This window comes from Oryctolagus cuniculus, chromosome 18, assembly GCF_051225735.1.
Source record: "Oryctolagus cuniculus isolate XC-2025 breed Fujian yellow rabbit chromosome 18, ASM5122573v1, whole genome shotgun sequence".
Classification (NCBI taxonomy): Eukaryota; Metazoa; Chordata; class Mammalia; order Lagomorpha; family Leporidae; genus Oryctolagus; species Oryctolagus cuniculus.
In genome coordinates, this window is record NC_142884.1 from 12,871,982 (window position 1) to 12,888,031 (window position 16,050).

Below are 16,050 nucleotides of genomic sequence, written 5' to 3' on the forward strand. Positions count from 1 at the left end.
GGGCTTGGCAGCGAGGAGCCGATGGACAGGAGGCCCGGCGGCCGCTGTGCAGCGCAGGGCCGGCTCCAGGTCTGGCTACCCAGGCTGGAGTTGCAGTGAGCCAGGGACAGCCTCACCTGTGAAACGGGCAAGAATTCCTTCCAGCCTCAGGGGTACGCACCAGAAAGCAGCGCCAACACACAGAGCGCGTGATCAGGACTCCTGCGGCTAGAGCGGCCAAGGAACCCCGCCTGGGCTCTCTGAGGGCTTGTACAGCCTCTGTCCCCACACCCCCCAAAAGGAGGCGCAAGCCAACAGTGAGCTCCCAGGGGCTGGGTCCACTCCCCGGCCCACACGCAGTCGGACGGCGACTCAGGGCGAGGACCCCGTTGCCAACCCCAGCACAGAGCCTGGCTCAGGTCAAGGCATCCAGGGTGCCCAGGCCAGGCAGCTGGGACAGGGCTGGCCTCTGGGCCCGGGCGGCTGGACAGTGCTGGCCTCTGGGTCCGGGCGGCTGGGACAGTGCTGGCCTCTGGGTCCGGGCAGCTGGGACAGGGCTGGCCTCTGGGCTCACATGGCCCTGGGGCCCAGATCTAACTCCAACAAGCACTACACACTGGAACCCAGGCCTCGAGAATGCGCGTGTCAACAGCAACTCAATAGATCCTTCTTTGAGCACCTGCTCTGTGTCCCAGGTTGGGTGACCCTGGGGACATGGTGTGCAAGACAGCCTGGTTCTAAGTCCACAAATGGGCAGTCCAGTGGGCAGGTCTGGGACAGGGAAGCCAGGGAGGGCTTCCTGGAGGAGGGAGTGTCTTCCACCACTCCTGCCCGGGAACACAGCAGGTGCTATAAACAGCTGCTAAAGGGGCGTCAGGTGGGAGACTCGGGGCAGCAAGGACCGCTCTAGCAGGCCTGGCATTCTTTGTAAAGCTGCGTGCGCCACCAGCCACAACCAGCAATTCTGATTCCTGGTCCCCAGCTGCACGCATCTGTCATACTGAACACTGACGCTGCCCCAAACTGGGGATGACAATCCAACAGTCAGGACAGGGGTTCCCGAGCCCTGTGCTCCACTGTTCCCCCCCACAGACAGTGTTCTCCCGGTCAGTGGGGAGCAGGCTTGAGGCCTTGTTTCCTGCAACGCTGGCGTCCATTGTGTGAATACTTCACAAATAAAGAAAAGAAATGAGGGACAGTAACTCCGACAGCAGAGGGGGATGGGCACTCCACGCAGCGGTGAGCGCCCACAGCCCCACCCGAGCGCCCGAGTCCAGCCTCCTGCGGCCAGCCCAGCTGTGTAGGCATCTGGGGAGTGAACCAGTGGATGGGAGCTTGTCTTTCTTTCAAATAAATAAACAATAAAATAATTTATAAAAACGCAGGAGAAAGGAGGAAGTGTTACAGCAGAGGGAACTAACACGTCCAAGCTCTGCGTACCTCAGGGAACTGAAGGTCACCGACAAGGTCCAAGGAAAAGGCCACACCAGGCAGGGTCGGCAGCACTGGGGGCCCAGCCACCGTGGCTCCCAGGCAGGGGACGGCAGTGCTGGGGGCCCAGCCACCGTGGCTCCCAGGCAGGGACGGCAGCGCTGGGGGCCCAGCCACCGTGGCTCCCAGGCAGGGACGGCAGCGCTGGGGGCCCAGCCACCGTGGCTCCGTGCTCTCTGGCCCTGCTACTCGCTGACGTCCTAGGTAGGCAGCAACAGGGCCAGGCTTCAGGAACAGGGCCTCTGGGAGAACCAGTGTCCATCAGGCGACAGCTAGGCCTGTGAGAACCAGGCAGGGTACTGGGGCCACCTGCCTCTGGTGTCCGGTCGGGGCTGGGCTCCCGAAGCTCTGCGGCACTTCAGAACCAAGTGTCTGTGAGCTGCTGGTCGGCCCAGCAAGGTTCTCACGGTGGAAACGCGGTCCCGGGAACGTCTTATGACCTCTCACGCCTTCCTCAGCTGTAACAAGCAGGTGACCTTCATGAGGTCTGTCGGGAACCAAAGGATATACTTGTGTTCTTTTTTAATATTTATTTATCTATTTGAAAGACAGAGGAGCAAGAGGGTGAGAGACATTTCACTCCCCCAAAGCCCACAAAAGTCCAAGCTGGGACAGGATGAAGCCAGGAGCCAGTAACTCCATCCAGTTCTCGACAAGGTGGCAGAGACCCGTACTTGAGCCATAATCTGCTGCTTTTTTTTTTTTTTTTTTTAAAGAGACTGAGTTACAGAGAGAGGTCTTCCATCCACTGGTGCACTCCTCAGATGGCTGCAACAGCTGGAGCAGAGCCAATCCAAAGCCAGGATCCAGGAGACTCTTCTGATCTCCCATGTGGGTGTGCGCCATCTTCTACTGCTTTCCCAGGCCATTAGCAGAGAGCTGGATCAGAAATGGAGCAGCAGGGACACAAACCGGTGCCCATACGGGATGCTGGTGCTGCAGGTGGAGGTTTGGCCCACTAGACCACAGCGCTGGGCCCTCACTCTTCTTTTTTAAGATATATTTATTGGGGCCGGCATCTGGCACAGTAGTTAAAGCTGCCACCTGCAATGCCAGCATCCCATATGGGCACCGGTTCGTGTCCCAGCTGTTCCACTTCTGACCCAGCTCTCTGCTAAAGCCTTGGGAAATGCAGCAGAAGATGGTCCAAGTATTTAGGCCACTGCCACCCATGCAGGAGACCCAGATGAAGCTCCTGGCTCCTGGCTTCAGCCTGGCCCAACACTGGCCATTGCAGTCATTTGGGAAGTGAACCAACAGATGGAAGATCTCTCTGCCACTCCCTTTGTAACTCAAAATAAACAAAATAAATCTTTAAAAAAGATTTTTTTTATTTGGAAGTCAGACTTACAGAGAGAGGAGAGACAGAGGTCCCCCACCGGCTGGTCTGCACCCTAGATGGTCACAACGGTGAGAGCCGGGCAGGCCAGAGCCAGGAGCCTCCTCCATCTGGGTCTGCCGCGTGGGTGGCAGCCGCACAAACAAGCATCTGGGCCATTCTCTGCTACTCCCCCAGCCCACCAGCAGGCAGCTGGATTGGAAGTGGGGTGGCCGGGACAAGCACCAGCGCTCATACAGGACACGAGTGTCACAGCAGTGGGTTACTCACCACGCCACGAGGCCGGCCCAGGGAGCCCGACCAGAAGCCGAGGAGCTGGGACTTGAACCAGTGCTTACATGGGATGCCTGCATCGCAGGCCGCAGCTTACCCCACTGCGCTACCGTGCACCTTCTGGCCTCCCTGTTCACGCTCTCTTTACCAAACACCCTGGCCTGGGCAGACAGCAACGAACAAAACCTGCCAGACCCTGCCCTTAGGGACTAACTGCTAGGAAAGCAAACAAGCAGACAGGTAAAAATTACAAATTATAAGGAAAAAAACCATGAGGGGAAAAAAAGGAGGAGTCAGAAACTTAGGTTTGGGGGCAGTTAAGAAGGACCCCTACGAAAGGAACAGTGAAGCCGTGCACTAGAAGACGAGCGGGAGCTGGAAACCCACTCACTGTCCAGGCATCCCTGGGGCCTCTGCGCCAGGCACCGCCGCAGCGGTCAGGGCTGCAGCCGTGGACAGCAGCGGCCACACAGGTGGGGGAGCCCTGCAGGCGGGCGGGGCTGGCACGCAGTGGCAGGAGCTCCGAGCAGAGCCGAGGGGCAGCCTGCCAGACTATAGGGGCGGGAAGGAGGGGACCCCCGAGACAGGGCCCTCACATAGCCCAAGGGAGCCAGAGCTGTGGGAGGAGGGCCTCACTGGGCCCACAGCTGCAGCTGGCTGTGTCCAGGGACAGGGCCGCCCCGCTCTGCCGCCTCCTCACCCACAGGAGGCGGGGCAGCCGCAGCTGTGCCCACAGGGAGCGCCCTGTCACAGGTCTTCAGGCCAGGCCGGCGGCGCCCTTGCCCCCCTCTGCCGTGCGTGTCCTGCTCGGGCAGCCTGGGATCGCCCAGGGCTCTGCTGCGAGACCCTGGTGAAGCAGCGGAGGGCAAAGGGCTGCTTCTCAGAGGCGTCCTGTCCCCCCAGCAAGCCAAAGGACTGGTGCCAGCACGGACACGGCCGGGCTTCCCACTGGCTCCCCAGAGCAGAGCTAACAATGCACAGGCTGTGCCGGCGCCGTGGCGCAGTGGGTTAACGCCCTGGCCTGCAGTGTCGGCATCCCATATGGGCGCCAGGTCGAGACTCGGCTGCTCCACTTCGGATCCAGCTCTCTGCTATGGCCTGGGAAAGCAGTAGAAGACGGCCCAAGTGCTTGGGGCCCTGCACCCGCGTGGGAGACCCGGAGGAAGTTCCTGGCTCCGGGTCTCCGTCACTGACGCGAGATCTCGGTGCTGGGCGTGCAGACATGGCTGAACCAATCAGGACAGAGGATGACGGGCTTTCTTCTCAAGCTGCCGTCGAAACAGTGAAAACGCAGGCGGCTGCGGTGGAGCTAGGGTCCTCGCCACTTCTTTAAGCTCCTTGTGGTGTGCGCCCCGCGAGGGAAGAGACCGGAGGGAAAGGCACACGTCCCTGACCCACGGCCTGGTGCGCAGGCTGCCCACAGAGCTCCTCCAAGCCAGAGAGAAAGGTGCACGTGGCCCGCAAGCCCCTCAACGACAGCCAGCTTCCTCAGCCAAACACCCACGGAGCCCGCGCCCCGCCCCGGCACCGACAGGCACAGGACAGCGGGCAGCACGCGCGGGCAGCTCCAGCGTCACCGCATGCCCACCGCCTGCGCGGGGACGTGTGTCCTCGCGACAGCGTGCGCGTGCGGCAGCAGCACGCCTCACGGCCCAAGGCGCTCCTCGGAGCACTCTGTGCAGCGACCAGAGGGAGGCAGAGCCGGCACAGGCCACGCTCAGAACACCGCTGTTTGGTGGAGCTGTTAAGAGCCGGCCCGGGAGCCCTGCAGCCCACTGTGGAAGGCGTGGGTTCGAGTCCTGATCCGTTTCTGGCTCCAGTTTTCCTGCTGAGCTGCACCCTCACTAGCAGGACGCGATGGTCGGGCACTTGCACCCTCTCTCTCACACGGGAGACTCAGGTGCAGCTCCTGGCTCCCAGCTTTGGCCTGACCCAGCCCTGGCTGTTGGAGGTACTTGAGGAGTAAACTAGCAAATGGGAGAGCTCTGCCTGTCTCTGAAGTACATTTTTAAAAAAACCTTATGCTGGGGCTGGTGTTGTAGCCCATGGGTTAAGCCACCGTCACCTGAATCCCATATACTGGCACCAGTTCGAGTCCCGGCTGCTCCACTTCCAGTCCAGCTCCCTGTTAACGCGCCTGGGAAAGCAGCAGAGGATGGCCCAAGTTCTTTGACACCTGCACCCACGTAGAGACCTGGATGGAGTTCCAGACTCGGCCTGACCCAACCGAACCAGAAGATGGAAGATCTCTGTCTTCCCTGTCATTCTACTAAGTCTCCAAAAAATGAAAATTAAACACGGCCCTGCCTGCTAATGCCTGCTGCACCCCCTGCGCTCCCCAGTGGATCGGGGCAGGCGCCCTCAGGGTCCCCATTCTAACAGAGCAGCGCTTCCTGTGAGCTGTGCTGGGGACACCACAGGGACCCAGACGGCCTCAGCCAGCTCCCTGGGAGGTTGGCGGCTCCCGGAGGAACGGAGCACTGGCTGGTCACTGTGACCAATGGGGCCAAACTGGGCTCAGGAGCGAGAGTCAGGACAGAGGGGACACAGGACGGGCGAGAGGGAAGTCTCGGGGGCCGGAGGGTGGGGACCAAGTCAGCTGCCGGGAAGGCAGGCAGGTCGGGCACCAGGACCTTGCTTGCATGCCCCACCCCGGGCCAGGGAGGAGGCGCTGAAAGCCTCACTCCCTCAGTGGCGGGGTGGCCGCTTCAGTCTGAGATCAGACAGCCAGAGGAACGGCCCGCGGCGGCACCCCGGCCCGTGGCGCACAGCAGGCCCGCTGGCAGGGACCCCAGCAGCAGGCCCGCTGCCTCCCTCCCTGAAGCCCCTTCCTCACCCTTCTGGACCCAGCCCACACGAGGGCCTGGGTCACGCATCACGTGCTGTCCCACCTGCTTAGGCAGGCACAGAGCCCGGAGGTGGGGGCACTGGGGAACGCGGTGGCACCGAACCAGACGCCTCGCTCTCCTCTCGCCGCCTGCGGTCGGGCAGACAGAGAAGCGGGCAGGTCCGCAGCGACACGGCCTCGGCGCACCGCATGTGGACCCATTCAGAGTGTGCTGCAGCGCGGGGTCTGCGTGGGTCGGCCTGCAGGACGACGTGGGGCGCGCCGTCTGTTCCGGGGCTAACGAGAAGCTGCTGTGGCTGGAAGCCAGCGAGCACAGGGCCAGGTGATTCCAGATGTGGTCAGTGAGGGCCGCAGGGCCAGGTCACAGTGGGCCCCCTAAGCTGCTGTGGGGATTCCAGGTGGGGCAGGAGAGCAGGAGCCACAGAGTGATTACAACAGGGGAGCAGGGGCCGGCGCTGTGGCGTAGCGGACAAAGCCGCCACCGCCCGCAGTGTCGGCATCCCACATGGGCGCCGGTTCAAGTCCTGGCTGCTCCACTTTTTTTTTTTTTTTTTAGATTCATTTGAAAGGCAGTTGTTACAAGGAGGCAGAGGCAAGAAGAAAGAGGTCTTCCACCCGCTGGTTCACCCCCAAATGGCCGCAGTAGCCAGAGCTGAGCCGATCCGAAGCCAGGAGCTTCTTCCATGTCTCCCATGCGGGTGCAGGGGCCCAAGCACTTGGGCTATCTTCCACTGCTTTCCCAGAACATAGCAGAGAGCTGTATCAGAAGTTGGAGCAGCTGGGACTCGAACCAGTGTCCATATGGGATGCTGGCACTGTAGGCTGCAGCTTTACCTGCTATGCCACAGTGCCGGCCCTGCTCCACTTCTGATCTAGCTCTCTTTATGGGCTGGGAAAGCAGTAGAAGACGCCCTAAGTCTTTGGGCCCCTGCACCCACATGGGAGACCCGAAAGAAGCTCCTGGCTCCTGGCTTTGAATAGGCCCAGCTCCAGCCATTGTGGTCATCTGGGGAGTGAACCAGCGGATGGAAGACCTCTCTCTCTCTTTCTCTGCCTCTGTCTCTCTGTAACTATTTCAAATAAATAAATAAATTGTTAAAAAGAAAGAAAAGAAACAGGAGATCAACGAGGCCTACTTTTTCTTAACAGACGAGTGATGTGAAAGGCAGAGAGACAGAGGGAGAGGAGATCTTCCACCCACTGGTTCACTCCCCAGATGGCTGCAACCGCCAGGCCAGGTCAGGCCAGGCCAGAGAGCCAGGCATGCATCCTGGTCTCCCACGTGGGGGCAGGGACCCAGGGGCTGGGGCCATTACCTTCCAGGCACACTAAGAGGAAGCTGAGCCAGGACTCAAACAGGCATTCCGGGATGCAGCTGTTGCAAGCAGTGGCTCAACACCCCAGGGCCAGCCTCAAGGCTCCTTTTTTTTCTATTTTTTAAAGATTTATTTATCTATTTGAGAGTCAGAGTTACACAGAGAGGAGAGGCAGAGAGAGAGAGTTCTTCCATCTGCTGGTTCACTCCCCAGTTGGCCACAATGGCCAGAGCTGCGCCGATCCGAAGCCAGAAGCCAGGAGCTTCTTCCAGGTCTCCCATGCGCGTGCAGGGGCCCAAGCACTTGGGCCATCTTTTTTTTTGACAGGCAGAGTGGACAGTGAGAGAGAGAGGCAGAGAGAAAGGTCTTCCTTTGCCATTGGTTCACCCTCCAGCGGCCGCTGCGGCCGGTGCACTGCGGCTGGCGCACCGCGCTGATCCGAAGGCAGGAGCCAGGTGCTTCCTCCTGGTCTCCCATGGGGTGCAGGGCCCAAGGACTCGGGCCATCCTCCACTGCACTCCCGGGCCACAGCAGAGAGCTGGTTGGGCCATCTTCTACTGCTTTCCCAGGCCACAGCAGAGAGCTGGATCGGAAGTGGAGCAGCCGGGTCTTGAACTGGCGCCCATATGGGATGCCAGTGCTGCAGGCCAGGGCGTTAACCCGCTGTGCCACAGCGCCCACCCCCAGGCTCCTTTCAACGACTGCTGTGGGGACTGGGTGGGAAGCGGCGGTCAGGACGCCCCTCTCTCTGGCCCGCAGAACAGCAACGTGGAGGCCAAACAGATGCTTGGTGGAAGCAGCGAGGAGGAACCGACCCGAGAGTGCAATCCGCCCGCCCCAGCTGCACCCCCTCACGCCCCACCGCACTCATCTCTGGACTCATCCCGCACGGAGCCCGCACAGCCCCTCCCGGGACCAGACGGACAGGCTGCTGTCCCTCGTGCAGGCTCTGGTCCAGTGGGGGAGATGGAGGCACACAAGCATCAACAGCGGCGCCACGGGAACCGGCAGTGAGGGGCAGAGCCGTCTGGGGATCAGAGACGGCCCGCCGAGGAGCTGGCATCTGAGGCGGCTTGAGAAGGACGGGCAGGAACGGCAGGGCGCTGGCAAGGGGCCGCTGAGCGCCGGACGCCGGCATCTCTGCTGGGGGAGGGAGAGGAAGGGCCTTCCAGAGCAGGCTCAGAGCATGGTGGACCCCCGGGGGGCTCGTGGAGAACAGGCACACAGAGGACCAGACCGCTCCTCCTGGGGAGCCGGGCTGCTGGGGGAGCCAGCCCCTCCGCTCATCAGCTGTGCAGCCGTGGTCTCTCTGGCGTGGGGGAGACTGAGCGAGTGCACAGACAGCTCCGGGGCAGGGAGCTGTGACCGTGTGACCATCGCCGTCAGCGGCAGGAAGCACCGCCCTGCCCAGGGCCACCTGCTCTCCTTCCCCGGCAGCCCCACCCCCAGGGAGCCAGGGCACCCAGAACGCAGCAGCAGGACCACGGCGCGGAGGTGGAGAGGGAGGGTGGGGAGGGTGCTGCACCAGGCGCACCCCAGCGGGCCCGCCCACCCAGAGCACCAGGCTGCAGGGCTCCCACCCGTCCCGTGAGCTGGGGCTGTCGGCGGACACTGTCAGGCCCCACCCCCACTCTGTGCCAGCGGCCTAGTGGAAGGGGCACGAGTGAACGACTCTTGAACGCCTACTGTGTACGCCCATGCACCGCCAGCTCACGGCTGAGATGGCCCCCAGGGAGCCAGGCCCGCCCTGGGGAGCTCCTTCCCAGAGAGAGAAACAAAACCACACACGAGGGGTCTAACTTCTCAGGAGCAGCCTGGGAACCCCCTTCCTGGAACGGGGGCTCCCCCATCCTGCTCCCACACTGAACTGAACGCCAGCCCCAGCCTCCCGCTGCCCTAACCCTACCCTGGCGATGGGGCACAGCTGCTTCCTCCAGCTTCGGAGGGTGCCACGGCCAAGCTCACGGGGGCAGCACCCAGCCTGACGCTGGACTGGGGTGTGCTCCGTGCTCCTGGCTGTGTGGCCCAAAGCCTGCATCCGGTCCTCCCTGAGAAGCTCAAAGCTCTGAAAGAGTCCTCACCTGCCGAAATGGCTTCACCATGGGAGAGTGTGGCACCGGGGTGGGACTTCCCAAGGCCACAGAAGTGTGGACTAGGTGAAAGCACAGGCAGACAGGTGCCCCTGACCACTGGTGGTCCGCGCCTGCTCACCCGTCCCCATGGCCGCCCGGACAGGCGGGGCTGTCTCCACTCTCTGAGAGGGGAAGCCAGGCTCCCAGAGTGACACGGCCGCACTCAACTCCACCGCTGCCTCGAGCGCCTGCCAGAACTGCGTGGGTGATGTGACCCCCCTCCCACACAGGCATGGACGGCTGTGACCCCCCTCCCACACAGGCATGGACGGCTGTGACCCCCCCTCCCACACAGGCATGGACGGCTGTGACCTCCCATACTCACACAGGCATGGACGGCTGTGACCCCCATCCCACACAGGCATGGGCAGCTGTGACCCCCATCCCACACAGGCATGGATGGCTGTGACCCCCATCCCACACAGGCATGGACGGCTGTCACCTCCCATCCCACACAGGCATGGGCAGCTGTGACCCCCATCCCACACAGGCATGGGTGACTGTCACCTCCCATCCCACACAGGCATGGACGAATGTGACCTCCCATAATACACAGGCATGGACGGCTGTGACCCCCATCCCACACAGGCATGGGTGACTGTCACCTCCCATCCCACACAGGCATGGATGGCTGTGACCCCCATCCCTACACAGGCATGGACGGCTGTGATCCCCCCCCCCAGGCATGGACGGCTGTGACCCCCATCCCACACAGGCATGGACGGCTGTGACCCCCATCCCACACAGGCATGGATGGCTGTCACCTCCCATCCCTACACAGGCATGGACGGCTGTGACCCCCATCCCACACAGGCATGGGTGACTGTCACCTCCCATCCCACACAGGCATGGACGAATGTGACCTCCCATACTCACACAGGCATGGACGGCTGTGGCCCCCATCCCACACAGACATGGACGGCTGTGACCCCCCTCCCACACAGGCATGGACGGCTGTGACCCCCATCCCACACAGGCATGGATGGCTGTCACCTCCCATCCCTACACAGGCATGGACGGCTGTGACCCCCATCCCACACAGGCATGGGTGACTGTCACCTCCCATCCCACACAGGCATGGACGAATGTGACCTCCCATACTCACACAGGCATGGACGGCTGTGGCCCCCATCCCACACAGACATGGACGGCTGTGACCCCCCTCCCACACAGGCATGGACGGCTGTGACCCCCATCCCACACAGGCATGGACGGCTGTGACCCCCATCCCACACAGGCAGGGGTGATGTGACCCCTCTCCCACACAGGCATGGACGGCTGTCACCCCGGCTGTCACCTCTATCCCTACACAGGCATGGGCGGCTGTGACCCCCATCCCAAACAGGCAGGGGTGAAGTGACCCCCCTCCCACACAGGCAGGGGTGACTGTCACCTCCCATCCCACACAGGCATGGATGGCTGTGACCTCCATCCCACACAGGCATGGACGGCTGTGACCCCCATCCCACACAGGCATAGACGGCTGTGACCCCCATCCCACACAGGCATGGATGGCTGTGACCTCCCATCCCACAGAGGCATGGACGGCTGTGACCCCCCTCCCACACAGGCATGGACGGCTGTCACCTCCCATCCCTACACAGGCATGGACGGCTGTGACCTCCCATCTCCACACAGGCATGGATGGCTGTCACCTCCCATCCCACACAGGCATAGACAGCTGTGACCTCCCACCCCACAAAGGCATGGGTGACTGTCACCTCCCATCCCACACGGACCAGGGGCCCAGGGCGGAGCTGTAACTGGCACCACAGGCTCGCAGGCTGCACGCGCGGCACCACAGCCAGAGACGGAGGACAGGCCACATGGGCTCCATGTTCTCCCAGAGACCCCTGGGCCAGATGGGTCTTGGAACTGCAGTTTCCTGGATTTTACAGCACCATCCGTATTACACGAGGCAGTGCGTGGGCCTGGGACTTTTCAGGCTCTCAGGAGCCGGTGGAGGGGCAGTCACTAGAAGCGGTCACACCTGGGGAGATCCCAAGAGCTGGGACGTCCACAGCTGCCCCCCAGCCAGTTCTCCAGTGCTCACCCTGGGATTTACCGCGAACACGCGTGAGGGGTCAAGTGAGGTGGGGAGGGCAGTCCCGAGGCCTGCTGCTGAGCGGCGGAGCTGAGTGGGGGCCGGGCCCAGCACAGGGCTGCCTGGGGAGCCTGGGACAACAGACTCTGTCCCCCAGCCCCAGCCTCTTCTCTGGTGCCCAGGCAGGCAGGGTACTCGGCGCCACGGCTCTCATTCTTCCTGCAGCCGTGCGCCTGTGACACCAGCTCGCTCCCAGGAACGCACGCGCACTTCTGCCGCCCGGGTGATGCCAAGCCCGCCGCAGATTCTACAGAGGAGCGCTTGTCCCGGCACAAACCCGGTCCACTGCCCCAAAAAGTCTCTCGCAAACAACACAACAGGGCTTCGAAGCGAGGAAAACCCGATTCCTGCTCACCCTGTCCGCTGTCCGGGCGCTACCACCACCAGGCCGGGTTCACACGGCAAACACGGCTGAAGCACAGCCAGAGTCGGAGGCCAACAACTCAGGGCGTGCAGGCCCTCGCCCACCCACACTGTGAACTTCACGGGGTCCCAGCAGGGCAGGGGTGGCGGAGGGCACTTTGCGGGAGGACGGGGCCAGGGGCGGCTGCACCTCGCCCGAAGCTGTCGGCTGGCACGTGGAGAGGCTGGGCTCACAGCCAGCGTCTGCAATTCTGGTCCACTAGTGGCCAACACGGGCTGACGGGGCCCCAGCACAGAGAAGCTGGGCAAGTTGCCCGTGGTCACCGGCTTGTCACAGACGGCTCAGGCCCGGAGCCCAAAGCCACAGGGCCGCCCGGGGCCGCATCCACCCGCCAGCTACAGCACCAGGCGAGGCCCAGCCCAGAGGAAACTTGAGCAGATGTGTTAAAGGGCCCCTCCCCCGGCTGTCACTGCTGTCGCTGAAGAGCCAGTTCCCTCAGCCCGCACCTCTGCCTACCTGTCAAACCAGTTCCAAGGACAAAATGTGCGGTTGGGTTTCCAGGAGAACAAACAGTGTGGCATCTGCACCCCGGGTTCAGAGCACCACGGCCGCTGCCCTCGCCACCCCCACCCAGAGGCCCAAGTGGCCACAGAGGGTGGCCTGCAGACACCCCCACTTCGGCACACACGCCAGGAGCGCCAGGCAGGAAGCGGGCGCGGGGATGAGTCACTGCAGGCCGGGAGGGAGGGAGACCGTCACATGCCTGGATCCCAAGGTCCTCTCGCTCGCCTGCCTCGCAGAGCCCACAGGGAGTTCAGCGGGCCCTGGGGCGCACGGCCAGCCTCGGGTCACCCACACGGAGTTCAGCGGGTCCTGGGGCGCCCGGCCGGCCTCGGGTCACCCACACAGGGCTCAGCGGGACCTGGGGCGCCCGGCCAGCCTCGGGTCACCCACACGGAGTTCAGCGGGGCCTGGGGCGCCCGGCTGGCCTCGGGTCACTCTTGCAGTCTGGGCTGGAAGCCTGGCCTGGGCCCCAGCACCCACGTGCCCAGCTCGGCAGCACCGAAGGGGGCTTGCACTCAAGGTTTCCACCCTGCCGCCTCCCCAGGCCTCACTTCCTGTCCACGGACGGGGGCTCTGCCTGCTGCAGAGACACACCCCCCCCCCCGGGGCAGCCCCCGCTGCGACATCCCGACATCCTGGGTGGTGTGCGAGGCAGGGATCATGTCCGCGCCCAAGGCGCTCACCCCACTCGCTCGCAGGGCCGCCCTCCTCCACCGAGCTGGTGGCTCCGCGGGCGCCCGACTCCGCCAGGGCTGCTTCTGTGCACGCCGGGACTCTCCGGTGCCTGCCAGCCCGGCCACTTCACCCCTCCCCGAGCAGCAGCTTCGGGACGACTCGCCGGCTCCGCGGACGCCCCCTGGCCTGGGGGACAGCACCAGCGTGTCCCCAGCAGACCCCTTCATCACCCCTCCCACCGGGTCCACAGCCGAAAACAACCCCCCACGCCTCCCACGGCCTGGAGACCAACTCCAAGAAGCCTCTCCCTGGTCCTGGAGCGGCGACGCCTCCCCGCAGCCCAAGCCCCAGCCCCTCAGGCCTCCCAGCTGTCTGTCACCATCCTCTCCCACACTCCGCTTCCCCCTCAGGCGCAGAGGCCAACACCTGTTTCTGGGTGCTCCCACCCTGTAAATCCAAAGGGACCGACTTCACCCCGGACCCCAGACCCAAGTCCTCGCCACAGGCTGTCAGGTGTCACCGCCTGTACCCCAGGGGCAGACCACCGGCGCCCCCCCCCCCCCGCAGGCTGCAGCGGCCCTCCCTCTTTCTGCCCACCGCCCGGCCTCGCTGCTGGGTACGCGGCGGAAACTCGTGCACAGCCCCCGCCCGCAGACAGCACCGCCGCCGGCAGAGCACACCTTGCTACGGACCTGCAGCCCAGAAACCCTGCGCCCAGCCCCTCACCCCGGCCAGAGCGCACCCTCGAGCCCGCCCGCCGCTCTTCCTACACGCCCCAGTCCTCTGAATTCAACCCAGTGCCCGCCGTGCCACCCGGCCAGCTCGGGAACGCGGGGGCCCGGGGAGGCGGGGGAGCAGCCTGAGGGCGCAGGGGGGCTGCGGAGCCCCGCGGAGGGCTCAGGATCCGGCCTGCCCCCCCAACACCAATCTCCGGCCAGGGCCCGCTCCCACCCCTTCCCTCCTCAGCCCCTCGGCCCCAAGCCCTGCGCTCCAACACCAAGCCTGGAATTAGTCACCGCCCCGTGACCGACCACCCTGGGGCACGAGGAGGCTCCCTGTGTGTCCAGGGTCCGGCAACCACGCGTCTACTCGCCATCAAGGCCACCGGGGCCTCCACTGCCCACAGCCGGGGGCCAGCAGACCAACACCCAGGGAGCCACAGGCGGCGGCTCCCTCTCCTCGCAGCCCCGCCCCTGCTGCCCCTGCCCCTTGGGGCCCAACACAGCCCTCCAGCGGCCCGGACCCTCCTCCCGGCGCGAGGGGCTTGCCACCCAGGACGCACCCCCACCCCACACCTGCACCTGCACCTGCACCGCCCAGCCAGCTCCACGGCCCCCAACTCTCCGGAAGGGAAACCGACCACCTCCTGCTTCTGTCCGGGGTCGGAGGGAGGGCGCGAGCTCCGACGACCGCCCCGCTGGCAAACTGACCATGAACTCCGCTCCCAAGCCGGGGGGGGGGGGGGGGGGGGGCTTCAGCCGCTCCGCCACGGCCACAGCCCAGATCTATTCCCGCCGCTTCTTTGGGCCAAGGACCCCACCGCCCCCACCCCCGGGCCCAAGGCTTGCAGACAGCAGCTTCGCCCCTCTCCACGCGGCAGCTGCCCTGTCCGGGGGGGCGGGGGCGTACCAGCACGCCGAAGCCGCTGCCCCCCGACCCCACGATCCCGCAGGCCACCAGCCCACCGCCCACCGTTTCAAACCCTAAGACGATCCCTGGGGGGGAGGGGCGCACAGCAGGCACCTTCCACCTCCCCAGCCCCACGGCCACCTGCTTGCCAACAGCCTCCAGGGCGCCGCTGACCACCGGCTTCGCGGAGTCGCCCCCAAGTACCACGCAGCGGGGCGCCCGGCCCGCCCGCCCCCGTGCCCCCTCGGAGGAGCCCACCCCCGCAACTAACCATGTCTCCAGGGGTCTTTGGGCTCCACCGCGCCGGACACGATATCCTCGTCCGACGGGAAGGTGACGCGCTTGGCCGCAGCCTTGAGACGCCCGTCGGCGGGGGGCGAGGCGGGCCCGGGGGACCCAGCCTCGCCAGCGGCCTCCTCGGCGTCGCCGTCCGCGCCCGGCCCGGGCGGCGCCTCCTGCGGCGGGATCTCCATCGCCGCCGCGGCCGCCGCCTGCTCACGGGGGCCCCGGGGACATGCCCCGGGCCCCGGACTCGTCTCTCCGGGCCCTCCCGCCGTCCCGGGGCATGGGCTCCACCGCTGCCTCAGGCGCCGCCTCCGTCCGCTCGCCTCGTCGTCGTCGTAGTCGTCGTCGCCGGGAGCCCGAGCGCGCCTCCGCCGAGCCCGAGCGCGCCGGCGCGTTCGCAGTCGCACTTTCGCTAGAGTAGCCGGGGGCGGGGGAGCGTCCGCGTCCTGAGAAAGCCCGAAAACAGAACCAAGCTACCTGCAGGTAGGACTGTCTCACGGGCGGCGTGAAAGGGGGAACAAAAGATGACAAAGAGCCACGGCAAAAAAAATAGAGCCGTGAGCGGCGAATCTGTAGCGCCGGAACCGCAGACGGGGAGGCGGGGCGAGCGGACGCCGTCTCCCGGAGCAGCGCGCAGGCGCGGACCTCGCAGGCCGAGGCTCGGGCTCGCACTTTCGTCACGAGCCCACGTAACGGAGAAGCGGAGAGAGCTGACAGGACACGAGCGTCTGCTTGGAGGGGCCGGGCTGGTGATGATGCTTGGTAAAGGGATGGTGACGCAGACGGAAGGGCGCCAGCGGCTGCGCTCAGTGGGAGAACGAACAGGTGATGGGTGCCGACCGGGAAGACCCTCCGCCCGCTTTCTGCTCGCTCCTGCTGTTTGCAGACTACAGTTTCATCAGTAGCGCTCAGTAACTGGGTAACGCTGTATAAAATAAAATATTAAAATAACTATGAGCCAGTGAGGCGTTAGTCCTGATTTCGAAACGCTGGGAGGAATTCCAAAAGCGAGAGGCGAATCTGCCAAATCAAAACGCCAGGTGACGGTAGA

The 16,050-nt window shown here is 64.3% G+C and overlaps 1 protein-coding gene across 2 annotated transcripts in view; it reads right to left on the reverse strand.

Moving 5' to 3' along the window:
- Positions 1 to 15,959, reverse strand: part of PPP1R37 (protein phosphatase 1 regulatory subunit 37) — a 38,629-nt gene extending 22,670 nt beyond the window's left edge. The window contains exon 1 of one of the 2 annotated variants that reach the window (XR_016225202.1): positions 14,986 to 15,959. Coding sequence is in view for 1 of the 2 variants with exons in the window: in XM_051828466.3 (XP_051684426.2) it covers positions 14,986 to 15,187 (202 nt within the window). In the remaining variant the exon portion in view is untranslated. The remainder of the gene's footprint in view (positions 1 to 14,985) is intronic. The other variant, XM_051828466.3, reaches the window with a different exon arrangement.
- Positions 15,960 to 16,050: the final 91 nt, after the last annotated feature.